The sequence below is a fragment of the Parambassis ranga genome, chromosome 17 (assembly GCF_900634625.1).
Source record: "Parambassis ranga chromosome 17, fParRan2.1, whole genome shotgun sequence".
Taxonomy (NCBI): domain Eukaryota; kingdom Metazoa; phylum Chordata; class Actinopteri; family Ambassidae; genus Parambassis; species Parambassis ranga.
Window position 1 is genome coordinate 17,336,993 of NC_041037.1, and position 20,360 is coordinate 17,357,352.

General features: G+C 40.1%; 1 protein-coding gene across 1 annotated transcript in view; it reads right to left on the bottom strand.

The window, feature by feature from the left end:
• astn1 (astrotactin 1) overlaps positions 1-20,360 on the bottom strand; it is a 305,771-nt gene that overhangs the window by 229,748 nt on the left and 55,663 nt on the right. Inside the window, exon 2 of the mRNA XM_028427538.1 lies at positions 11,880-12,061. Within this exon, the coding sequence (XP_028283339.1) occupies positions 11,880-12,061 (182 nt within the window). The remainder of the gene's footprint in view (positions 1-11,879; positions 12,062-20,360) is intronic.

Here is a 20,360-nt window from a genome sequence, read left to right on the forward strand (position 1 = left end):
GACACCAGAGTCAGACAATCTTGCCAAGTAGAATACATATCAAAGTCAAAGTCATGATGCCAACAGCACAATTTGAAAAAGGTTGCAGCTACAATTTAGCAAATAACAACTACAGTGTTACAGATACTGCAGGAGCTGTCATGCTACTGTGCAACAATCTCACATTAAAACAAAGTCCAGGACATCTTAATTTAAGGCCATGTCTTATAAATAGTGCAGCCACCTAAAAGCATTTCTCCAACTTTTAATTTTGAAAATACACATTTACATGGTTGCTGACATTTATGCTTATGATTAAAAAACCTCATGAGAATCAGATGGAAAATCCAACTTGGTTTGTGCAGATTTTATCTTAAGCTTAAGTAAAAATAAGCTGTTTTTCAGCATACTGAGCACAACCTGACTACATCAATGTCTACCCACCAAAAACAATGGCATCATTTTTTAGAGAACAGCAATAATATGGATGTTGTGCCTAAATCCTGAACACAAGTGCACCTGATAAAACTTGATGTTCCTAATAAACATAGTTTTTAGACAAAGCCTGATTTAATTTTCTGTCATACTCATAAAGGATGTGAGCTTGAATATTTTGGAAAATACTGGATACTGTGAGGCGCAAGATGAAGTTTATTTTTGAATTTTCACTATGCCATATTTCTTTTTGCTTTCCGCCACTGCATTCATTGTCATTTGCAGCATAATTTACTGAACTAAATTAGCTTTTCCCCCTAAAAGGTCACTATTTTCTTTGTGTCAATGCAAAGCTCTTCTTTAATTATGAGATGAATATATTGCAGGAATGTATTATTATTTTTTTCTGCACAGCTCAGTGTGTGTTCACTGGCATTTTGATGCTCCATACTACGACCCACCCCAGACCTGCATCTTTCCTGTATTGATTGAGAGACTGAACGGGTCAGCTCAGCTGAACTCAGGATCCAGCTGTGTGTTTTTCACAGAGCAGCCTGACATCGCACAGTCGGGTGGTGATCAGGTGGGATAAACAGCTCCCCCTCCGTTTTAGTCTGCAGTGTCAACCCAACCAGGGTAAATGTGATGTTTTTCATATTTAATCTGCATTAAGCCTCTGATAATATCATATAGGAAAAAGTACATAAATGTGTAAATACTCTCACCGCGCCAAAATGTAGCCTTAAGCTGCCAGAAAGTGGAATTATAAATTATAAATAGCCCTGGAGTTAAACTCCTCAGAGTTTAAAACTGAAGCATCAGTGTGATCCACATGAAGATACTCCGAAATGTGACCAAAGTCAAAAAATCTCTGCTCGCATTCTGTGAAAAAATCCTGAAGATAGAAGTCAATTGTGACTTTAAATATCAGTACATACATCCACTCCACCACACACTGATACCAGATGACTGGGTCAGGTCACATGACTGCTTTATTTTGCTTCCTTTCTCTGTGATTTTAATGACTTATGAGATGCTCAATGGGGTAAGGGGATGAAGCTACATCTACACCCACAGAGGACTGGGAGAAAGATGGACGGATGAAGGGCAATGAGTCGGCCCTGAGGACAGGTTAGCAGGGTGGATGGACAGAATCAGACAGACAAAGTGAGCCAGTCAAATGGTGGGGGAGTCAGAGAGAGCACAAAAAGCGAGACGCCTTCCAAGAAGCAGGATATGGATGAAAGTCAAGGCAAGTGAAAAGCACACAGCCTGTGGAAACACAAGAGACTGAGAGAGCAAGTGCCAGTTTGAATACTAGCCCAAATCTCTTCCATGAAGAAAAGCAAGGACATTTAAGTTAAAATGTTATTTAACTAAACCACTATTGCATTTATTTTAAGGTTACTGCAACAATTTAAAGAATCAGGAGATATAAGATAACGTAACATGAATGAACGCATGTTATATGACTTACATGTACAGTATGTCCAATTTACTTTTTATGTTTCCTGGGCGAGCTCAGTCAATCTAATCAAAATCAGATACATCGTGCAATTTGGAAAATGTCAAAAAGAGTTATGAAAATGTCAAGATGACATTATGGGAGGAGACAGACAGCAGCAATTTGCCAGTGGAGATGGGCTTTAAAAAAAAAAGACTGAATCCCTAACACTCTGACAACTAGAAAACCTTGACCCAACGAGAATTGTATTTCTATTCCTTCTATTTCTATTCCTTAAATGTAAATAAACCAGTACCAATCTGATTACATGTTAACACAACAACAAAGGTTTAGTATAACTGATTCAAAAACAATGAAAGGGTAAAAATCAATTAGAATAAAACTCTGTCAGCTCAGTCAAACAAGGTAGAGTTTATGGAAAGATAAGCAAAAGTGATGAAATGAGGACACGTATATTAATCAAGCATTTACATAAAACATCCCTTTTCAAACGTATTAGGGATTCTGAGGCTGAATAAAAGTGGGGTTTCAGTTACTCATATTAATTGAAATTGGCGAAAGTAGCGGCCTATTTGCATAAGTTGTTTGCTTAATCTGCACAGTCAAGGACATTAACAAATGACACCATGATATGGGTCACTTATGCAGGAAATCTGCATACAAAGTGGTCAGAAAGGAGAACAGAGTCATTTGGATTGTGATGATTAAATTTCCAGTACTTTGAAAGTCACTGATGAAGCCTGTTATTCGTGCTCAAATAAAACAATGGCAACCTGAAATAGATACTGAGGAACATTTTACATAGACAAAGAATGATAAAAGATAGAGCTGAAACTTTTAAGATGGCTAGACATGATGAAGGGTTGCTAAGAGGTGTGATGGAGAGAAAGGGAGAAGGCACCTTAGGTACTATGTGGAATGTTTTGTGTAGTGTGGAGAATGCTGAGGTGACGATAAAAGGAAATGTTTGAGCGCAGAAAGAAAGGCCAAGGCAACCACGTTTTATATTAAATAATTTGTTTGAAGTCACTGTCTTTGTCCTAGTCTGTACAATACTGAAGTCTGGTCTATTAGCTAAGAGCTGATAGGGTCACACTTGTAGATGGACAGTGCACACGAGCAGATCTATGTGGTTTGCTGCCATTTGCGTCCACACATTTCTCCTGATACAATTATCATGACATCACACCTTAGATGTTTGGAAGACATCGACCTGCAAAACTAAGATTTTTTATGTTTTGTTTTGTTCTAGGTATGAAGACAGGTGATTAATCAACAAACACTGAAGTGACAAAAGTGTATTGTGCTGTACATAGCACCTCAAAGTCTTGCATCAATCATCTTATTTGATATGTCCCATATTCATTCTGCAAAATGACAAACCCGAACAGGCAGCCAAAAAATGTCTTCAGCCACAACAAGAACAAGCAATCTGCCAACAGAAAACAGAAGGCATGTGCCCCACAAAGCCCTGATAACAACATCATGGAGCCAGAGTGGGATGAATCAGGGGAACAACGGTGTTACACTGGAGTAATGATCTGTGTGGAGGGAGCCAGTGACTATGGTCCTGGGTATGTGCTTGTTGGCACCTGTATTAAAATCACTTGTTTCACATTATTTTATTTTCACAGAAAAAGTTCAAGGGTGTAAATATTAATCTGTTTGTAATAAGCTCAAACAGAGAGCAGAGTTTAAGAATTTTCGAATTTGGTAGCTAGTCATGTAATTTCACGAGTATAAAGCCCAAATGAATGTGAAGTACCCCTACTGTTTCATTCATCCCTAAGCAAACAAGAATAAGATGTCAAATGTCAAGTACTTGAAATGGATCTCAATCAAATCTACCTCTGTGACAAATGTAATTCAAACCCATCAACCAGCATTAGCGCTCATGCGTACAGGAGGCTAATACGGGCGTTATGGGAAAAAAAACTGTTTAATGCCAGGCATTACTTGGATTCAAAGTGGGGACTAAGTGGACTGTGTTCTCTTACAGAGCCAATAAAACCAAACCACACATCAAAGCATGCCAGCGCTCCAGCCCCATAATCCACTTACTAACGGATGAGGATGATGTTATAATGGCACCAGTGCTCCGTATGACTTACACTCCTGTCATGTAAGTCCTGAACGGAGGAGAGAAGACATGGCCTTTCTCAGGCAGACGGAGCAGGCATGGTATTAGAGCTGAGCTATCAATCTGTCACTTAGTCTCTGGATGCGAGGCATTAAGAATCAGGAAGGCGGAAAGATCTGGACTGTCTGACAGCTACAAGATAGCAAAAGGAAGTTTCTTGCCTGAATATAATAAACTTTATCTTCGCCAAAGGGCCACTGATTGGATTTGATGTGAAGTTACAGTTTTCAAACACTGAATCCTTTCATGCATTTGTTATTCCACCGACTCCTGAATCCAGGCTTAATGTATAATATTTAATACCTACAATGAAATGAAATCAAAATTTAAATTACGGGGATTCGGACTAATAGGCTTTATGATCCAGAGCTGATTTTGACATTGCACAAATGTCAAAGTCACAACCCCATTTCACACACGTCACATGAGGATTTCTCCACAGGAAATGAGTATTAATGACAGGACTGGCTCATATCATTTGAGCCAATTTGGACTATTTCATAAAAGCTAATATAGCATGAAGCTATAATAGTTTGACTCTGTGTGGTGATGGGGGTATTAATGTGAATTCTATTGTAGTTGTAAATCATAGCTGAGTTATAAAGGGTAAAAAGATTTCAAAAATCAGTTACACTACGCTACATGTAAATCCCCTCCATGTAGCCCACAATGTAAAGTATCCTATCAGGTAGTATGTTATTGTGATCATAGAGAATTTAACCATTTAGTTTCAACTGCTCCTGTCTATGTGTTGATGACAAAACATCATCTGACTGAAAGTTCAGCAGTTGATTGATAACAAACCAAAAACCTTCAATAATTATATGCAATCTGTAATCCTAATCTAATCTGTAGTGGAAAGAATTGGTGTGGTTTTAGGAGGTGAAAAATCTCTAACTCCGCTCACAGTTGGTTGGAATGTAACAGTGTGCTACATGCCCACCTTGCAAAAACAAAGCTGACATTACAATGGCTGCCACTTACTGCCTTTCCAGTTCAAAAGAAAGTATGATGCAGTAATGAGAGACTTTACATGCACAGAGTAACACAGCTATTGGCCATACTGCCATCAAGTTCTTACTGGGGTTTAACTCCTGACATGCCCCTTTGACACAATGAGATTGAGTATCCCTAAGAATACTCCTGTTAACCTGTGTTATTGTGTCCGTGCTGCGCAAAACTGCTGGGCAGCAAAACGGAATGAATGAAAAAGTTCATCCCCAAGCTGCTTTCTCTTCTTCTTTAACCGTGCGAAAGAAGGTTACTTCTACAGGGGAGAGAAATAATGATCCCAGATGGAATAGTGGGACTTGCTGCACTGGTTTCGCTGACATCCGAATTCACTATAACACTAAGATGGAGTGGGCTCAAAGACAAAAGACTGTTCCATACCCCATAAATCATCTTTAAGTTAACCACGTGGGTGAGTCAGCTGCTAATTATACTAATGATAATAAAATCCTTCTGCTTTGACCAGTCAGAATAAAGAATCAAAGACTGAACACAAGCTGATGAGGATCTTTAAAAAGCCTGCAAGGTGTACTAAGCACTGTCTGAGGGAAAACAGTCACATAAAACACTCATACCAGCATATTCAGCTTTCGGTTAGCATATATCCATGCTGTATCCTGCATCCCTCTGTGTACCTGCACTTAACTGGTTAAAGTGGCTATCATTCCCAAAGTTTAATCTGCACAAATCCAAAACTCATTTTTACACTTGTTCATGTGTAACTAATTCATTTGGTGGCAGTGAATGAGGTCTCGCAATTCACCGTTTCCACAAATATGCTGAAAATTAGAGGCGTGTTGTAGGAGAATGCAAGGCAAATAATGCTGTAGGTGTTCTGCTGCAAAAAGCCTTATGATATTCAATTAGTATTAGTATGAATAGCTGATACTTGATTAGCTTTAAGAGATTAAGAAATGTTTTTCAGTTGGTGAGTGGCCATGAAGCAATAAAAGCAACAAAAACGGCAACACTGGTAGTGACACAGCTACCTCTGTTTTCAGTGTTGTTTCTGTCCTTTCTGTCACTTAGGCTTGTCTGTAAAGGAAATTAAATTGAGTCTAAAAGTCCATGGTTCATTTTCTGTCTGTCCGTATGAAGTCCTCCGCTTTTTGCATGGGGACAATAAACCAGCCAAGCGACATGGAACGTTTCAGCTCCTATGCAAGTCTGATTTATTAAAAGCTTGCTGTCTGCTTTATAAGACACTGGCCCGGGCTGAAATCCCAACGGAGAGCGGAAATTATTTGATGCAGACGGCATATCAAATCCGACTTTTCCTGTGTGCTGCTCGAGGACACGAGCTGAAGAAGGAAACACACATTGGAAATATTACACTGTACATCTCAGACATCATTTGTCCTCTATAACTGTAAATAGTTAAGTGAGCTCTGGTTATATAAACTGTGGGAGGGACAGGAGTCAGGAGAAAAACTGAATATGAGTTTAGTATAATATAAAGAAATAATATTAAAAAAGTGAAGGATCAAAAGTATTCACACATTAACATAAATATGTGGACTACAAAAGTGACCACACATGGTAAGTTTATCTAATAGTTCCTCTTATTTTAGCTTCACTTTGGGTGCCATTTGTAATACATACATATATTTACTAGAGCTTAGTTAGCTTTGTTGCTATAATTTAGCTTGATTTCAGAATTGTATATTGCAGCACATATTGTTTTGGCTGTACCCTTTCTAAGCTATAGAATACTAGCCAGTTGGTGAGCCAGTCAGTCAACAAATTAGGTAGCTACATATAAAAATGAGTATGGGTAAAAATAGCCACAAAGAAGGGCACAAAGCATGGATAAGAATGAATCAATTAGTCATTAGTCCACGTTATTAGTATCATTATCAGCTGCTAATGAAGCTGAAATAACTAGAAACATTCAGCTACATAACTATTATTTGCTTCATTGCTAATATAAACGCGACATCGCGGCCAGCTTTGTTCAAATGTGATTTTTATTCTACCGTTTTGTTTCTGTTGTGAAACCAACCCACTCTACACTCTGTTGTCTACATCAGACATTCAGCAGCACTACAAACAAACAGGCCAGGCATATGGGCTGTGTGCCTTCCTCCACGCAGCCCATAGGGAAGCTATGGATTGGTTCGTCTAGCTCGGAAGGCTTTTCAAAAACACACCATGCTGTGATGCTCAGAGAGCAGCTCTGGAGGCCGGGATTTAGACGGGGCTCCTGCTTTACAAGTGGTCAGGGTCCCATTGATTCAAGGTTTATACGATCAATGTTATCAACACAGGTTTTAGGGCGGTCACCACGTGAATGTCAATATCCTATGAGCTGGGCTGTGTCACAATGACTGTCTGTGTGTGTGTGTGTGTGTTTGTCCTCCTTTGATAAAGACTATGTTGAACAAGGGTGGGGACTAAGGGCTCAACATTTTCAAAACCTGCCAAATGATATCTCTTTGACACTGCAGACCAACACACACTCACACTTGAGTACTCGCCGATACCACTAGTACACTAGTATTTATGATACCTGGTATCGGTACTCACCCCTTCCTAACAGATGATAGATCTTAAAATTACAGTTAAACAACTGTTGTGACTGTAATAATTCAAGCTTTTATTTTTCTGTGTTGAACTTTCATAATGTTTAGAAAACATCATGTGAGCTCATTTTTGTATTGCCACAAATAGCTGGAAGCTGTAATGTTATATGCAAAAAACACAGTATGCAAATGTGCAAATTCAGATTTCATTTCTGCCACTGATTACAAGATACAGCAGGAAGAGTATAAAGTTCCATAATGACAGACATTATGACTATAAACCATTCTTTTTTTTTCATTAACTCAGATGCCCAGAGGAAGCATGTCATGACATAACATCATATTGTGCTCTTGTCATGTTGGAGGTTCGTGACTTCTATTTCTTCCTGCCACTGAAGCTATAAGTGGATTTGTGCTGAAGAAACAACAAGCTCCAAGAAGACTTTTTAATTAAATCTGTCTTCTGTATTTTTCACAGTTCAAAATTTACAATGCAGTGTTTGAATGCAAGCTTGCACAGTCTATTAGTGGCGGAAAACAAAAGTAAATAATGCAAACAGTGCAACTTGCCCACTGGCTGTTTAACTCTTTTTCTTTTTTTTCCCTACAAAAACACACTCAACACATGAACGCTTGTATCCTCATACCGAAGAACTCGGGGTTAGGTTTTTGATTTGCAGATGTAGCTCACTGTTTTGATACAAATAGTGTTCTAATCCAATGTAAGGTCATTTCCAAAACCTGAAAAAATAATATAGAAATGTAAAATAATTTTAGGACACATGCCATTGTTGGCACAATACATAAACATTTTGGACAAAGCAAAGTGGAAAGCTCCGACCTGGCAGTATTTGCTGCTGTTACCTTCAGACACCATACGGCTCTGACAGACTCCACTGCTCCTCACCTTTTGGGTTGAGTGGGCACAGTAAGGTTTTTTTTTTTTTTCACGCTACTGATCCACAGCAAACTTGTACCTCTAGGCCTCAGCTGAGGTAAACAGCCATACTGTGTGCAACACGCCTGAGCCCCAAACAAAATACCATTGTGATATCTCTTCATTTATTAACTTCTTTAATTTTGTTTTCTTTTTCTACTATCATGCTTGCACAAACTAAAAAGTTCTTTTATGACCTCTACAGAAAAACAATAAAGCTAATTCACAGGGGGAAAAACATCAAATCTAACCCCTAAGCTTATAAATATCAGGCTCTCATATAATGTAATTGATTCAGTTTGGTTTGGATGCCTCCATACAGTGATGATTGGATTGATCCATTGAGGCCCAATGGCAAAACAGCAGCTGATTAAAATTTGGAAATTAAAATGGGAGAAATATGTGTGGCAATGATACACTAGAGCTTAAGAGATTCAATAGATGCACCAATCATGCCACACTGAATAATATGATCCTGTCTTTGTATATAACTATGTTTTTATTTGTTTTTATTCAGCTAGAGAGTTGGGATTTACCTTGCAGCTGTCTGCCCCTGTGAGGTTTAAGCTGAAGTTGAACTGAGGATGTGTGTTTGAACTGTCAGTGTCTCACCTGGTGTTGCTACAGACATACACAAGGTTAGTCATTTATTATGGATGACCAGCCGTGGCCAGAGTAGGACACCATGGTCACCTTGTTGGATGTGGATACACAGAGAGATGCTTTGAACCCTGCATGAGGGGGCTTTTGACTTCAGAACACAGCACCTCAAAATATATGCGCCCACTGTCCCACTGAAAACAAGACTTTCTTCTTTAAATGTATTCATTGGAATTACTATTTTTGAAAACCTAATATTACAGCCTGGCTGGAGTCACAGACAAAAAATTGCTTCCCTGGCCTCAGATCCCAACTCTGGTGCAGCCCATTGAACCTGATTCCCCTTTAGGATCAGCCCTATAATAAGTCTGGCTCACCTTTAAGCCCTAAAATTGCTGGGAGCCCCAACTCAAACTTTAGGTATAAACAGTCTCATGGTGTGCACAGTGGCCGGGCAATGAACTGTGGCATGGCTGGAGTATGCAGACCTGGGATCAGCTTGAGCTGTATGTTAATAAAAACCATAGCTGTAAAACAAAACCTGGAAAAAGGATTTTCTTTATAAGCAAGCTGTCAGAAGTCTGTTACTATGATATATAGCAAAAACTAAACTAAAGGTCCCTATGTACAACTTTTGACTGTCACTGAAGGCAGCGCCCAAACCACTGATTTACAACCTGTCTAAGAAAGAGCCAACACAGCAGTTCAAAAGATATGTAATGATACTGATTTACTTTACACCTAAGATTTCAGGTTTAAGGTAACATGCATTTTATAAATTCTAATTGCAGAATATACACTACTGCTATATTTTTGTATCAATTATTGAGTGATGATTGATTGCACATTAACATCCCAAACTGAGACACCTTGCACCGATATTGCAAACAACATTTTACTGAATACAGAGAGAGCTCAGGCTGATGGATCAGCTCTCCAGTTGGACTGTATCAGTATTACAAGATCTTTTGCTTCAGATTGAAAATATTTCTTCAGGAAATGTGAGAAGGCCACAAAATGATCATCCAGCTGAGAGGTATGTAGAATTATCCAAATATGATTGCATTTTTCCTGAGACTTCACTGAGAGCCAATTAAGACATTCACAGCTGGGATCCTTTTCCACACATCTCCCTGACTGTGCTGTGTGCTGCTGTCCTGCAGTCTCCTGTGACCTACAACTGAAAGAGGTCCAGTCACAGGTGCGTGCTTGAGCTAAAAAGCCCATAAAGCTGCCTTCACAGGACCTTCTTTGTATCCACAAGGAGCTGAACAAGTGACACAGCTTTGGTTTTATAGGTCGGGGCCTCCAGCCGGGTGGCAAGCTGCAGTGGGGCCTGGGCAGCGCAGTGGCAACACCGCTTCCATCTGTTGTCACGGTCTGCTCATATCTGCATGCTAATCCTTCTCTACCCACACCTTCATGAAAACACCCTGGTGGCAGCACTGCTGCCGCAGCTCTTTCAGCATGAGGAATTAGTAGAGCAGGGAGCACAAAGACACAGACCTGAGGTTGATGGGATGTGAAATGCAGATAGAGCAGGGAGTAAAATATGTGAGATTAGTGGGGAAAAAAATCAAAGATGTAACCTTCACACTGGCCATCTCATTTCCACATAAAAATGTTGTCATCGCTCAAGCCTGTGCGCCCAGTTGATCGACTTTATGTTTGCTAATACATGCAAAACATGCAGGGGAAAGTCAAGGTCAGTTATTTGTCATTATATGAAGGTCTGAAGGTCGCTGACAGTCAGCGGGTGTTGAAAGTACAGCTCCCTGCCTCCGTTGAGCAGATGTAGCTGCTGGCAAGATTCTCCTCAAGCTGACTAATCATTTGTGTATGCAGCTATAATATGCTTTCAATGTCTGAAAATACATATCATCCATCACGGCGCGATTGTAATGTCTTTGGGCTGGAAAAGGGTACTGGGAAAAGGTGTGGCATATCTATGATCTAATAAATATACATTTCCTCAGGCAAGAGGAGGAAGCCATGAGATCTAAGGATTCATTTCCGAGTCTGCCGACATAGCAGATAAGGTTCGCTACGGCGAAGGCATGCAAAAATCTACATTCTGCAACCTAAAATCTACAACTTATAATTTTGGTCTACAGCACCGTATGCTTCTGTCTTTATATATTAATTACCACATGCTTCAATACAGACATCCTGCCACGTGCTTACAGCTGTAACACATCCAAGTACAACACATCCATGCCCTGTGGCAGGCCACCAAAAAGCAGGTTAGAGTGCATACCATGCACTCAACATGTGTTCAATATACATCAGGCAGCATATTTGTTCAATAGGACAAAAGGGGAGTTGTTATATCATAGAGCGAACTGTTAGACCCTGAGATGTTTTGTAAATGAAAGTATTTTGGCTCTGAAACAGGCCTTCACAGACATCTGCAGGATTTATCTGCTCCCTAGAACCTCTAGTCATAAAAACAAAGAATCAGTGCAGTCAGCTGTTTCGTTCGGAAGAGACAAGGAAACAAAAACAAGGACATGTTATCTGAGAGATAATGTCTGTGAGGATATTTAAGCTTCAGGGAAAATAACTCAACCACACTGAAATAATACACATCTATCTTAATGACATAAAAAAACAGGGAAATAAAGAAGGACAATTACTTCCCTTCGCCATTTTCATTTTGCAAATGAGTGATTTTCTCCAATTAAAAAAGTTTTCAAGCTCCGTGTCAAAAGTGTTACATCAGACATCGTAAGAGTTTCCAATTTAGCCTCCTCTGTAAACACCCACAGTAAGAACTGAAAAGGTTTTTACCATGACAGAAATGTGCAGGATGCGGAGTTCTTCCTTTGTAGAATCATTGGAAGGGATTTCGGTCGGCTCTGGGAGGTTCAGGCTGCCATCCTGGTGGTGGATGTGGAAGAGCAGAGTGCCATTCTCCAGCCACTGCTGCCGCCAGCGCACCAGAGGGATGTCCTCTGAGTTCCCAGAGATCTCTGTCAGACACAAACAAGCAGCGCTTAATGAGAAGCTATCTGCTGATGTAGAACAGAATTCTTGGCAGACACTGTCCATGTATTGGCACTCATGGTCACTTATGTACTGCACATTCAGATTACATAGTTTTAACAGGGCCGTAATACAGTAATTCATTCTTTACCAATGAATCACATTGATGAGATGTACTTCAGTACCCGTATAAACCAGCTGCACTGTTTTAGGACATAACAAAAAAAATACAATGATTAAACATGAGAGATGAAGATGGGAAAACATTGATTTTATGGAAGCAGTGGTGCATGAGAAACATTGTATTTTGTGTCACACCTCTAGTCTCTGGACAATAAATTCCACTCCTAGCCGTTTGCAATATTAGTGATGTACGGCAAAACACACACACAGGGTGCAGGAATGGAAAACATTACAAATGCATGACTGAGCTTTATGGGTGATTTTCTGTTATGTAAGTGTGAAGAGTAGCGAAGATGCATCAGGCTCATAAGTTATGAGAGGTACTGGAAGACAAATTGAAACAGAGATCACTCTAAGTTCACACTGAATTCTCGCTCCAACTCCAATAGTGTCTGTGGATATATTAAATACACTTTATATTCTTGACAAGATTTTCATTTTCCATCTGCGTTACAATAATAGCAGGCAAAGCAATGGTTCTGTCGGTGTATTACTCTGTGCAGACTCTACACTCTACAACCTTCTTTTTTAGCCCAGTTCTTCTTTTTATTTTATTTTTTAATACCTTTAAACCTTTAATACATTTTAACAGAAAGAAGCTCGGCTAACAACCTGAAAGACTGTTTCTGCCGACATGAAAAACTCATGGCCAATACCAAGCAGCTAACAAAAATACGCACCACATAGCTAGCACTAGCGACCGAGCTATTTTATGCTAACAGCACATGAAAGCCAAGCTGTGTCAGTCCTATCATTCAAACAGCATCCAAAGAAGAGCAAACATAAGCATAACTTTACACTGCCGTGTGTATAAGTCATGTCTTCCCTTCACTGTTTGTGTTGTTATGATTTGTACAATTAAACTGAACGGACTAGCTGCCTGACAGTCGGTTACAGTGTGGCAGTGGGCAGGCCCTTCCCCTCCTGCACGCGGTTTGTTTTCCTCCTTCTGATTGGAGGATGCTTTTGACCAATGACATTGCTCCGTGCGTTGTCTGATTGGCAGCTCGGCTGTCATTATGCAGAGGCAGTTTAAGTCCCATTTGTTTTAGAGAATTAGAGTAAAGTGAAGAAGAAAATATTTAAACGTGGAAGCACTTAGTATAATGAGTTTATTAGCTAAAGCCTGAAATGAATTCCTTTTTATGTTAAATGCAATGTCTGCAAAGACTTTTTTAAAAATAAATCACAAAAAAGTCGATCTATAAAGAACCATGGCTTACAGATATGAGTTCTTTTAAAGTCTTAAATGCTAATCTGTTAATCATCTTAAGTGTTTTTGTGTTGCAGTTTTCATTATTGCTGTCTGTGGCCATTATTCCCTTTTAAAGTTCTTATTAGGAATTTGCACATCAAGTCATCTTTAATGTCGTTTTAAAGTACAGCGCACTGTGTGCATCCTTACACTGCTTATGGATTACTTTGGAAACCACAGCCACTAAAACAGACTATTACACTAATTGGTAGCATGACCCAGCACAGTACACAAGTCTATTATCCAAATATATTAGGCTAGCTGCGCTGGCATGGAAGTGTCGAATAATTTAAAGCTCATTTTATACACACAGATGTCACAAACAGCAAGTATAAGCACAACACAGAGCAGAAAGACATGGTGGTGGCAGGAGGGGAGGGGGGGACACTGAAGAGACACGCTTCATTAGAGACTAGTCCATGATTGATCAAAGTCCATACTACAGTGTGTGCTGGTTTATTTGTGCAGCGAGAGCAGCAGTAGTTGCAAGCAGAAATCACGGTCAGTAAATAATAATGAGGATTAGGCCTGATCAAAAGAAAAGAGAGCGACTCAGGCGGTTAGCTAAGGCACTTGCGCTAGCACAGGAGATGAGAAGTAGAATGGGAACAACAGGGAGGGTGAGCATTAAAACCCTCTGAAAGCTGTCACAACATAAAACCCACTTGTCACAGTTGAGATCTATAAATAAAAACAGGTAAAACCCAATACTTCCTATGCAGTACTAATAACACTGATTACTGCATTAGATGTAGCTGCAAGCATTAACTTTCCTGCTGAACACAGGGTTTTTACACGAGGTGCAAAACTCCAGCAGTAGCTACATATTAAGTTCCATCACCTTTGCACCTGCACAGCGTGGGTCTCATTTGCATCAGATGTCCACTTAATGCTTGGAAACAATGACAAAAATCATAAAGATCTGCACACCAAGGTAGAATCAATTTAAAACAACAAGTTCATTTAAGCAGACACTGATTGCAGGGTTAAATCAGAGTGGCAATTTCCTCCAAGATGGAAGCTGGTTGTATGAAAGACTTCATTAGGTAGGAAGAATTTCATTATGGGAAATTGGGAGCTTGTTAAGACATACATCCATCCATAATCTGAACCCGCTTTGTCCTGCTGTGCAGAGTCACAGGGGGCTGGGGCCTGTCCCAGCTATCCATGTGTGAGAGGTCCACTATTTAAAGATACGGTTCAAAAAAACCGTAGAAAAATTAACAATCCACATATGAATATGTACCCTTGACGTCTGTAAACATTATTGGTGTCCTCCAATAGAGATAATGTTCATCATGTACAGATATACGCTGCCTGTTGCGTATAACATCTGATTAAAAACTGCTATACAACCCTATAAGAAACCAAATTCAATTACAGTGAAATCACAGCTGCAGTGACGGCTGCAGCTTGATTGGAGAACAGAGGGGCAGCTGTCCAATCAGCCACGATGGAAGACAGGATGAGGAACAAGGACGTGAACGCAGAGCCAATCAGTCAGGAAGCCAGGCGGGCTGGCTCCGATCTTTTGCTTACAACAATTTGCATATATGTCAAAAACTGTTAACCTGCGAAGGAGGGAGGTCATGTGCTGTAACAGTCTGCTGAGTTCATAAAACATATTTATATGGACAATTAAAAGACATTTTACAGTCAACACAAAGTGAATTATTCTGAATGTCAGCCAAGCAGAGGAGTGTGTTGTGTATTAACTTTCAGTGAGGGTTTTCAAGTGGATGTTGGCCTTGTACATAGAGTTTGGGGTCACAAGCATTTTTTTTTTTTTTAGATGCCACATTACATAAATACTCTCAGCTGTCACCCTTCACTCTCCACTGTCATAGTTACCATGGTGATACGTCTGAGTAGACACCAAACAGTGTCCTCCACAGCTGATAATCTATGGCTTCATCTGTTTTACACTAAGGACTGAAGTTTTACTTATTCAAGGTGACACTGCTTTAATTAACAGACAGGTACCATCTGAGATCACTGCATCCATCTCTGCTCCACATGTTTTGCTCATATTTCAATTAATTAGGAGTTAGATGGACTAACACCTTGCCAACATGGTGACGGCTAGAGCCTCTCAGCCAAAGGGGGACATTGCTGAACGGTCATCCATCTTTATTTACAGGCGATGGCACTAGCAATGGCATGACAATGCACTTATTCACACGACTCCAATAGGTCACCAGGATCATCATGGGACATATTGGATTTAGTAGGCACAGGAGGTTTTTTTTAATCAAGATTTTTGTTTATAAACAATCCATGCGAAAATAATGAAAAAATATGCCTCTTTTAAAACTCACTATATTGGGACTGTCATTATGAACATCTTGGTTTGCTGACATTCGTATCTAGTTCTTGCAACTAAGTGCAGCCTCGCCGAGCTGCTGGTGTTCAGTAGGTGTTCACTGTTTGAAATGGACAACTCCCTGCCTGTGCACCATCTATTCAAGCACTTACCTAGCTTAAACTATTCATGCTAAGAGAAGACAGCATTAATATTTTGTGCACACGCTGTACATGCATAAGATTAGAATACAGCACTTCACCTCACACTGTGTGAGTGTGCACCATCTTTGTCAGACAGCCCATTACACTGATTACTGGCAGAGGAAGCACTTGCATGTTGGATAATAGCCACAACCCTTATATAGATTATAACCTGTTTACAAACCAAGAGAGCATAACAAGATTTGGCCTGACAATAACTGATGCCCTCATGCCGCAGTGAAGAGGGAGTTCCCTCTGCCCATAAATAAGATTTAGACGTCCCAGCTGGTTTTAACCTAAATGCAAATGATGTTCCAGAGTGTGACAGGGCACTTTTTAAAAAGTGTGCTCCGACTCTCTCCCCGGGGACCAGTTTGCCATGAGAGCTGGATTAATGAGACCGGAGCTGTACTGCACGGGACCATATAGAGTGCCACCCAACCGAGTGGCAGCAGGAGAACAAAGGAAAGAAGAAAAAAAAGGACGGGGAGAATAAAGGAATGGAGGTGGGGAGTAAGGCGGAAAATTGCAGGGGAGGAAAAGAAGGGAGAGGGAGGAAGAGAAGAAAAAGTGGCCACCTACTGGCATTAAAATGAATCAAAGTAATCTAATTGCATAGCATTATTAGTTTACATCCTCTGAATGCAGATTCACTGAACCATTTAGTTTAAAGGAGTTTCGGTGCCTTTAAGCATTCAATTGAAATAGCATCACAGTTAAGCATTTTGAAAGCCTAATCCTTAATCTGAGCATAAATAAACGGACAGTGCGACCGCAGAGGATTGCAGAACGCAGCATTCTAACATTCCCTAAGTGACAGACAGAATGCTGGGGAGTGCCAGAATGTGATTATCAAGAATCCAGGGTGTGTTTTGTGGCTCCTGCAGCTTTTGTTACAAGTGTTTTATTAGCAGGTAGATTGCATTGCATTGGATTCAATAAAATCTCCTCCCAAGTCACGAGTCTCAAAGACCTCTGCTTATTCAAGCACAACTGATATAATTAGAAAATTCTACCAGGGGGATTCAAGAATTAAAAAATGAATTTGATACCAGATTAATGCAACACGATGGAACCAAGAAAATTACAGTAAATCATGTCTGTGTCTGAGTTGGTTTTTTTATTATTATTTTTGAGAATTCAGCAATATAATGTTGCTGTCAGTTTTTAGCAGCCAGCAGGGAGGTTTTGTTCTGTTCCAGGCAATAACATCACAGTGAAGTGTCAGCAGTGGAATAAAATCATTCATCTTATTGGAGAATGCTTGTGGATAAGATGAGGGACTCGGTGCTAAAGAGGAGCTGCAGCAGATTCATACAGGTCCTCCGGGGCCTTTCAGGCTCGAGCTGCTGCTAACAATATCACTGGGCTGTCTTTGTTATGATGACAACACAAAGTATTAACCAATGATCCATACTTCCACTAGTGTTGAAATGTACACACAGTTTTTTTGTTGAGGTTATAGAGAAACAACGCTTTCTGTCCAAAAAGGCCTGATCATCAACAGTGCAATCTCTCTCTACTGTTTTAATTCACTTTAATCATAGAAAATCTGCTTTTGGTTGAGTATTATAAATTAAACAATAGGTTTATTAGCATGAGGAGTTGTTTTAGTCCTAGATTTAGAGCAGTGTATCCTAAAAAGATAAGCGGCACTATTAAAAATAGATAATGTTAAATGCAGAAAATGTCTAGAAATAATTGATGCTTTTAAAAAAATGTGTTTACTATAAAAACTGACTTAAGGCAAATCCAACATTCTGAAAGTTTCCACTACATATTAGACAATAATGGTAATATGATGATGTCTAATGTGCTGCAGTTCTAGTTTGTAAAATTATACTATATAATATATACAAGATTAAGATTTACTATATTATAAATTAAGTTATATATATATTTCAAAAGTACAATGAATACACAACTCAAAAAAATAAAAGGAACACTTAAAGAACACAATGTAACTCCAAGTCAGTCACACTTCTGTGAAATCAGCCTGTCAAGTTAGGATCAACACTGACTGTGAATCAGTTTCAGCTGCTGTTGTGCAAATGGAACAGACAACAGGTGGAAATGAGGCAGTTATCAAGACAGCCCTATAAAGGAGAGGTTCTGCAGGTGCTGACCACAGACCATCTCTCTGCTCTCATCCTTTCTGCTGATGTTTGATCACTTTTGCATTTTGTCACTGCTCTCACCCCTAGAGGTAGCATGAGGCGGTGTCTACAACCCACACAAGCTGCTCAGGTAGTGCAGCTCATCCAGGATGGCACATCAATGAGAGTTGTGGCAAGAAAGTTTGCTGTGTCTGTCAGCACAGTGTCCAGAGCATGGAGGAGATACCAGGAGAGAGGCAACAGCCATGATGGAGGGGAACAACTCAGCAGCAGGACCGCTACCTTCTCCTTTGTGCAAGAAGGAGCAGGAGGAGCACTGCCAGAGCCCTGCAACATGACCTGCAGCAGGACACTAATATGCATGTTGACTCCATGAGGGTGGTATGAGGGCCCGACATCCACAAGTGGGGCTTGTTCTTACAGCCCAACACCATGCAGGGCAATCTGCATTTGCCAGAGAACACCAAGATTGGCAGATTTGCCATTGCCGCCCTGTGCTCTTCACGGATGAGAGCAGGTTCACACTGAGCACATGTGACAGAGTCTGGAGACGCCGTGGAGAACATTCTGCTGCCTGCAACATCAGACCCATTGTGAGACCATATGCTGGTGCAGTGGCCCCTGGGTTCCTTCTGATGCATGGCAATGCTAGGCCTCATGTGGCTGAAGTGTGTCAGCACTTCCTGCATGATGAAGGCATTGATGCTATGGACCGGCCTGCCCGTTCCCCAGACCTGAATCCAATCCAGCACATCTGGGACATCATGTCTCGTTCCATCCACCAACGCCACGTTGCACCACAGACTGTCCAGGAGCTGACTGATGGCCATGGGATAATAATTCAGATTTACATTGATCATTTTCATGTTTTGTTCTGAATTTTCCACTGTGTAATGTATGAAGATTTTCAGCTGGAATATTTCATTCATTGAGATCTAGGATGTGTTGTTTTAGTGTTCCCTTTATTTATTTGAGCAGTGTACAATATACACATACATCCACACACATAGCAGCAGACAAATGAACATAAATATACAGAAAACTGATAAGTTTGAAGTGCATCTGAGATGATGTATCTATACTTAGCTGGGTGTAAAAACCAAGTAGAGACAAAACAAGAATGAAAGTAGACACAAACACACTAGACACTAAAAGTTAAAAAAGTATAGCACAATTCCGGGAGCTGCATCTACTAGCTGTCGCCTGAGACAGCGCCATCTTGGAGAAGATTTATCCTAATGTCCTTATTTTAAATTCTATGCAATATTGTTGCAAACTGCAGCAGCTACAGGAATGTTTCATATACAACTACTGCAAAGGTTAACATTATTTTTGTTCATAGCTGCAGTTCCTTATATAGGCTCTAATAAAATATTCATTACTCTTCCATCTGCCTGCTGCTGCTTTGTTTTTTTATATAATTGTATTTAATTTCTAAAAGTGGACTGTGAAAGTTTGCACCTTATAAAGCTATTCCAGTGTTAAAAGGTTAAAATAATAAACTATGTTAACAAGAACAAGTCATCTTCTTAAAAAAATTCAATATTATCAAGTCCAAACCCTTCTGAGTCCCAAATCTCGCCACAAAAGGCAGCCTGTGTCTGAGTCGATGCTTGCAGAGGTTACAATGCCACCAGTGTGTTCTCTCTGTCTAAACTGTGTTCCGCAGAGAGCATGATAACAATCACAATCACAATTTAAAGTCACACTGTGCGGTCACCACAGGGCGCGGTGATAAGCAGAAATTACTTTGAAGCTGTTGATTCTGAATTCCCCTAACTTAGCCGTAATAAGCGACTATTAAACAGAACATTCTGGAGCTGAGAGGAAGAATGACACAGGAAGAATGTGAAGGAGTTGCTAATTTACAGATCATTATTCCAATGTGACCATGTGGAGGTCGTCCTTCCAGCCTGTCCTCTAATGACACCAAAGTGCTGATTTTTGAGGGGGTCTGTGAAGTATCCACTTCACACAGTAAACAGAGCCCCAGCAGAAGGTTAGGAGACAACTCTGACATAATGAAAGTCTTTAGAGTTTAGTGGATATATGGTTATTTGAATGTGCGTGTTGACCTTTGGACAACACATCTGTCATCATCTGCAAATCATACTTAATAGACCTGAGGCTGTTAATGAAACCGCTGCTGTTCAGATGTACTTTTTATGTGTATCCACTATCCTTTTCTTCCACACTTCTGTTTTCGTATGTGGCACGGACAATCCC